This window comes from Daktulosphaira vitifoliae, unplaced genomic scaffold, assembly GCF_025091365.1.
Source record: "Daktulosphaira vitifoliae isolate Bord-2020 unplaced genomic scaffold, ASM2509136v1 Scaffold_3, whole genome shotgun sequence".
NCBI classification, from domain to species: Eukaryota; Metazoa; Arthropoda; class Insecta; order Hemiptera; family Phylloxeridae; genus Daktulosphaira; species Daktulosphaira vitifoliae.
The window spans coordinates 4,670,608-4,677,876 of record NW_026099574.1 but is presented as its reverse complement, the minus strand read 5'-3'; the positions used below and the strand labels follow the sequence as shown (position 1 = coordinate 4,677,876).

At 26.3% G+C, this 7,269-nt stretch overlaps 1 protein-coding gene across 1 annotated transcript in view; it reads left to right on the top strand.

Moving 5' to 3' along the window:
• The window catches only part of LOC126901276 (phospholipase A1-like), a 6,369-nt gene extending 3,274 nt beyond the window's left edge, over window positions 1–3,095 (top strand). Inside the window, exon 4 of the mRNA XM_050677662.1 lies at window positions 2,410–3,095. Coding sequence (XP_050533619.1) covers window positions 2,410–3,023 — 614 coding nt within the window. The 3' untranslated portion in view covers window positions 3,024–3,095. The remainder of the gene's footprint in view (window positions 1–2,409) is intronic.
• Window positions 3,096–7,269: the final 4,174 nt, after the last annotated feature.

The following is a 7,269-nucleotide window of genomic DNA, read 5'->3' as shown; positions in this document are numbered from 1 at the left end:
TAGTAAAATCAATACCTTCTCAGCTTCGCATCGAAGCTAAAATATTATTTCTCATAAACAAATTGTGTTGATCTATACATTTTTCAATAAGTTACAGCATTATAAAGTTAAAAATGTAAAAAATAAAATCGAGATTTTTCACACAAAAATAGCATTTGGTAGCCATTTTCACCATGAAGACAAGTCCAGAGGTCAAATTTTTTTTTTTCAAATCAAAGTATATTACATTCGCTTTAATTTAAGATATATATAAAAGTGTCAGACCTTCCGGAACATTTTAAAAAGTTAAGTTGAAAAAGTTAATTTTTTGTGAAAAAGTTGTCATTTTAAATCCCCCCTTGTGGGCAGGTTAAGGGTTAAATTTATGAAAAAAATATACCAAATGAAAGGTAATGATATTATGCATCTATATAAAAAAGAATTATATTGATATGTTCATTTTTGAAAAAGTTATGGCACTTTTAAGTAAAAAAAATTGAAAAAATTTCGAAAATTAGCGATTTTTAAATTTGTAATTTTTTTGGAGGTTTCCCCCATTTACGGGGAACGAGGGAAATTTTTTCAATTTTTGAGGGTAATGTCTTCGACTAGATACAATTTGTGATCTTTTGACGTATCATTGAAAGAAATTCGTTCAGTGAGAGCTGAGAAAAAGTGGTAACAGACACAAAAAAAAAAAAACACATCATAGTAATATCAATACCTTCTCAGCTTCGCATCGAAGCTAAAATATTATTTCTCATAAACAAATTGTGTTGATCTATACATTTTTCAATAAGTTACAGCATTATAAAGTTAAAAATGTAAAAAATAAAATCGAGATTTTTCACACAAAAATAGCATTTGGTAGCCATTTTCACCATGAAGACAAGTCCAGAGGTCAAATTTTTTTTTTTCAAATCAAAGTATATTACATTCGCTTTAATTTAAGATATATATAAAAGTGTCAGACCTTCCGGAACATTTTAAAAAGTTAAGTTGAAAAAGTTTTAAATCCCCCCTATGGGTAGTTAAAGTATCAGATTTATAAAAAAAAAATTTCCTGATCCATACGTTTTCTAAAAAGTTATAGCATTATTAAGTTAAAAATATAAAAAAGAATTATTTTACAAAAAACGTAATTTTTTATTAACTTTGATATCTATTTTTACCATGAAGACAAGTCCAGAGGTAAAATTTTTTTTTTCCATAATAAAGTAAATTACATTAGCTTTAATATAAGATATATATATGTGTCAGACCTTCCGGAACACTTTCAAAAGTTAAGTTTAAAAAGTTATTCTTTTGTGAAAAATTTGTCATTTTAAATCCCCCCCTTTGGGCAGCTAAAGTGTTAAATTTATGGAAATAATTTACCAAATAATAGGTAAAGACATCAAGCATCTATATAAAAAAAAAATTGAAAAACTTAGCGATTTTTAAATTTGTTATTTTTTTGGTGGTTTCCCCCATTTACTGGGAACGAGTTAAATTTTTTCAATTTTTGAGGGTAATGTCTTCGACTAGATACAATTTGTGATCTTTTGACGTATCGTTGAAAGAAATCCGTTCGTTGAGAGCTGAAAAAAAGTGGTAACAGACACAAAAAAAAAAAAACACATCATAGTAATATCAATACCTTCTCAGCTTCGCATCGAAGCTAAAATATACGTATAATTTAAAGGAAAACTTTTGAAAACTTATTCTTTCCAATTATACAGTTAATTTGTATATTTTTTTCAAAATTTCAAATAAGCCATTAATTGTTATTTTTTTTACAAAAAATTTTCATTCATCAATACCAATTAAAGAATAAGTACTTATTGAATTATAAGCATTTTAATACATAGAGTAGATATGATTTACTTTTGGATCAATAATTCAGAAGTTATGATAATTTTAAAATATAGAGTGAGGGAGATCTTTTTAATTAAATAATTTCCTTTGTTATAAGCTAGTTAAATATGTATATTTATATTTGAGAAAATAAAGTTAACAGATTTACGAATAATTTATAAGGGATGATACTTAAAAGTAATAAATAGCTGTAAATCAAAAAATATATGTAACTAAAAAATAAAACAATTATTTTTTCAATATTGTATTTATTTTGACAGTAATTGAGATGTTTATAATAAACGAATCTGTATACATATATTTTTTTATGGAATTAATAAATAATTAGCTCAACACATGGGCTGAAAATACCCATACCTAACATATAGAGGGCACTAGTATTTTGGAATTAACCTCATTTTTAATGAAAAAACTGTGCCCATGTGTTACTCTATACAGGGTGTTCAGTAAATAAGGAAACGAATTTCTATTGTACTCATTGTTTGTAACAATTTAACTGTTTCCTAACTTACTGAACACTTTGTAGTACTGACTATTGAAATAAAAAATAAAATATCTATAATATTTTTTTAGCAATGGACCCAGCTGGTCCAATATTTGAATATGGCTTTAACTTCTATATTGGAAAGATATTTCCAATTATCACAAAACATACCTTACGTAAAACTGACGCCAAATTTGTTGATGTTATTCATGCCAGTTCTATGCTAGGCATGATCAAAGAAGCTGGTCATATTGATATTTATATAGATGAAGTCGACTGTAATTTTTATGGAATAATTTGTGCACACAGCAAAGCCTTTTATGTGTTCAAAGCATCCATCAACAAGTGTTCTCAAATGGTGTGCCCTTATGGTAAACTGACAAATAAAAATGAATGCACTTACGAATCACGAAAAGAACTCTCTAGTTTAGGAATTTTATCTCCTATGTATGAGGGTCAAGGCAAATACATTGCTCGTTTTTTTAAATCTAGTGGCTGGTTTAATTTGATCAAACATTCGACTGGCTTGTGTACTGATTATTTAAATGTGAATTTGAAAGCAAAAGAAAGAATTTGTTATTCAAATAACAAATGCATTAAAAAACCATACCAAACCATGTGTGAAGAGGAGAATAAAATCTGTAAAAATATTACAGATATACAAGGATTAGAAGGGCCTGAAGTCAAAGTTGCTTGGGTGTGATTTAATGTATTAAATTTCACTTCATCGATGAATACTAACTCGTTTTAATAAATATAAAAATATTTTTTTGTATGGTGTTTTTTTATTTTTTAATTATGAACGTTTTGTTATCATTCAAAAGGATATTAATATCTGCACATAAAAAAAACGGTAGCACAGTGGGGTCGCGGCATAGTGGAGACATTGCATAGTTGGGTTCAGTCTAGATTTAATCTAACAGTGATTAAAATCACTATCATAAGAAACGCTTCGATGCAAATCTGTAGATAGTGTTTAATTTTAAAAAATTGATGGATAATTGCAAAAGCAACATCAACTTCTATTAAAATAAAATACAAAACCCATAATTATCATACAAAAATANTTTTATTAAAAAATTATTAATATGTGAGTTTAAACTTTAAAATTTTCATTAAAAAAACGGTTGCACTGTTGGGTTGTGGCACAGTATTGACGTGACCTAGTTGGGACAAGGATAAATGATATCTGACAGTGATTAAAATCACTATTATATAATAAATGCTTCGATGCAAATCTACAGATAGTAGTTGTTATTTTTAAGTTAAACGTATACAAAAATTATTGAACTTGATGCAATACATTTCAAAAAAAAAAAATTATTTTTATATTATCATTGATTTTGATTTTTAATGTGTTAAAAATAATACGTGAAAAATTTTGATTTAAAATGTCATGTAACTAATTTATTTTTTGCTTCATTAAAGTTGATTTTAATGAAGGTTTATAATTTAAAAGTTTTGAACTTTTAAACACTATTTTGGCTTAATCCGCAAGTTTAGAATTGATATCATTAGATGGTTTTGTAAGGATTAATTTGCAGTCAGGAAATTTTATAATTACTAATAAAAGTAAATTTTATCCCTGCGGGGATTGGTGGAGATTTGAATGGACATGTCGATAATGAGAGAAAAGGACAAGAAGGAGTACATGGAGGAAGAATGAGACTTGAGAAAGAATATTGAATTTCGTAGCATCGTATGATCTTGCTGTGATTAATACTTATTTTAGAAAGAGGAATGAACATTAAATAAATAAGTAACACGAGTAAAAGATTGTAAAGTTATACCAGGTGAGGGTGTAACTACACAACATAGACTTTTGGTAATGGAGTTGTGGTTTAGTGGGAAGGAGTATACAAAAAAATGTCGAAATTTACTTATTTTAAAAATCATAATTTTTTGGGAGATTTCCTTTATTTAAAAGTAAAGGGAATTTTTTTTCGATTTTTTAGTGTAACGTCTTCAACTAGATAGGATTTGTTATCTTTTGAGGTATCATTGAAAGAAATGGGTTCTGTGATAGCTGAGAATCAGTGGCAACAGAAATAAAAATTCAGCACAATAGGACGTGGTATGGTTGGACTCAGTATAGATGATATCTGACAGTGTTTAAAATCACTATCATAAAAAACGCTTCGATGCAAATCAGTAGATAGTGTTTAATTTTAAAAAATTGATGGATTATTCCAAAAGCTACTATTTCCTTATTTATATTCCTGTGAATGCAGAGAAAGAGTAGCGACAGGCATAAAAAAAAACACATTATATAAAATTAGTCAACTTCGCATCAAAGCTAATGATTATTAATGAAATTGTTTGAAAATAATTGTTAAAAAATAATTTAAAATAATATTTATTAAAGAAGTTGTCAAGCTTCTAATAATAGGCTAATGAAACAATTTAGTGAATAAATATTTTGCAATAAAATTAGGTAATATTGAGCTACATAAATAAATTTGTTTGGTTTTATCAAACCCATACTACAAAAATGACTTAAAAGCAATTTTATTTGCTATGACAATTAAATTTCAAACTATATCCATATCAGTCAGAATAAGTTTACATGCATTAGACTCGTATAAAACATTTTAGCATTATTGACTATAATTGTTGACTTCCAATATGAAAATATATACAAGTTTAATAAATATATTTAAATATTTATACTTATGTATTTAACAAAAATATGTATATTTTTTTGTTTTTAAAATTTAATTATTAAAAAAGTCAATATCTGATCCAACTTGATTTACAATCATATTTCAATCATGTTAAAATTCAAATATAATGTTCACATTGTAGAATGTCTAATTTTATTTCAAATAATTGAGTTGATTGAATCTCTCAACTTAAATCCAACATTAAGTACTAATAGAAATATCCACAGAGTATCAGGAGAGAAAATCCAATAAGTTTTATATTAAATCATATTTTATGAGAACACAAATTAATTATTTATTGACGGCTTATGGCACGTATCCTAAATAAATATAGTTAAAAAAACTGAAAAACACGCTTTTAAAGCATATCGAACTAAAAAGTTAAAAATAATTTTTAAAATAAGTTTAATACAATAATGAACGACAAATAGTAGTATTATTGTGAAAAAAAGCGTGGGGGCTTTGTGCCATATTTTTTGTATATTGAGCGCCCGACGATTTTTTTCACAATAATATTAGTATTTTTTGTTTATTATTGTTTTAAGCTTATTTTAAAAATTATTTTTAACTTTTTAGTTCGATTTGCTTTAAAACGTGTTTTTTAGTTTTTTTAAATTAAATTTATTTTTCACTTTTTGGTTTTTTATGACATTGCTGTTACAGTCATGGAGTTTTTATTGACATTTATCACTATCAATAGATATAATTTCTGTATTGCCAGTTAGTGTGTTTATAAACTCACAACAATGTATCTTATTACCATTGGTGATAAAAGCTATATACCTGCGAATATCATCATAAAACAGCTTCGCATCGAAGCTAAAACCAATTACATACCTGTATTTGTATCCCCTTATGTATTATACATGTATATTAACTCAAAAAAATATGAATCTTTAAATGTTTATATCTCATAATAAACAATAAAAATTAGTTTATATATATAATATTGATGATACGCACGCGTGTACAGGTACGAAAACCAAAATTAAAATTATACAGGAATATATTGTTATCGGCGTTTGGTTAGCGGGTTGGGGTGAATGCGTTACGACAGTCTAGTCTCAAGGTCATAGATGACGGGAAACGGTAGAATAATAGTACGTGGCGCGTGGAAAATTACAAACAAATATTTATACAGGTGAAACTAATAAAAGCGTGTTAAACATGAACACAGTATAATTAAAATTTAAGTATCATCACCCGTAAATAGTAACAATGATTTTATAAAATCAGATAAGCGATTGCTAATTGATAACAAAGTATAAAATAACTGGTTTTTGACGAGAGAGCCGTTGAAATGTGAAGGTATTTGGATAGTGCCGCCAGTGGCGTATTTTGAATGATTTCTCGGGTGGTGTCCAACTTTTAATGAACCTCACAAACGAAAATTATAGAAATGTTTACTGGCGTAAAAAAAACTTACTATTTTAGGAATTGAAAAATAATTTGAAATTTGAAATTTTGGTACTGTTGTATCTTAAAAGAAACAACCCTAGTGTCTTAACTTAAAGTAATAATAGTTTAATAATAACTCAAATGTATTTATTATAGATATAATTAAACATACAAAATAAATATACATTAAAAACACAATAAAACAATACACAAAATGAAAACTTAATGTCATAATCGTACCGCGCGAAAAGAGATTACCTTCGGTGTTCCTGAGGGTCCTCTCTCCTCTACGATTCATTCCATTTCGTCTTATATACTAAAATGTTTTGTTTTTCTTCTTTTTGCAAAATTAATAATACTATCGTTTTCAAAAATGTTTATAAATATTTAATTCCTGGTCTAGTAATAATAGATCAGGAAATTACAATTAAATAAAACATTACAAAAATGTTTTCATTCCACCTTTACAAATGATAAACTATATTACAGTATACAGACTGATTTTTTTATCATAACCCACTCATTTACTTGTAGAATAAATATAATTTAAACATTATTTTTGGTTTTCTTTAGTTTCACATTATTCTTAAATTATTAACTATTTAAAACTTTTTATGTTCATCCGTTATGCCTTGTAAGGGTGTCAACTATGTCTTTTTGTCTTTTAAATGGGAACACATATTTTAAATATAATAAAATGTTTGGATTTTTAATTAAATAGTAAATGGCATTTGAATTTTTAATATAACTTTATTAGTTTATTAGATATAAACATTTAAAGTTTCAAATTTTTGAGTTAATATNAATTTAATGTTTCAAACTTTTGAGTTAATATACATATATAATACACATGATGATATGATACAGGTAGCTAAATGATTTATATGA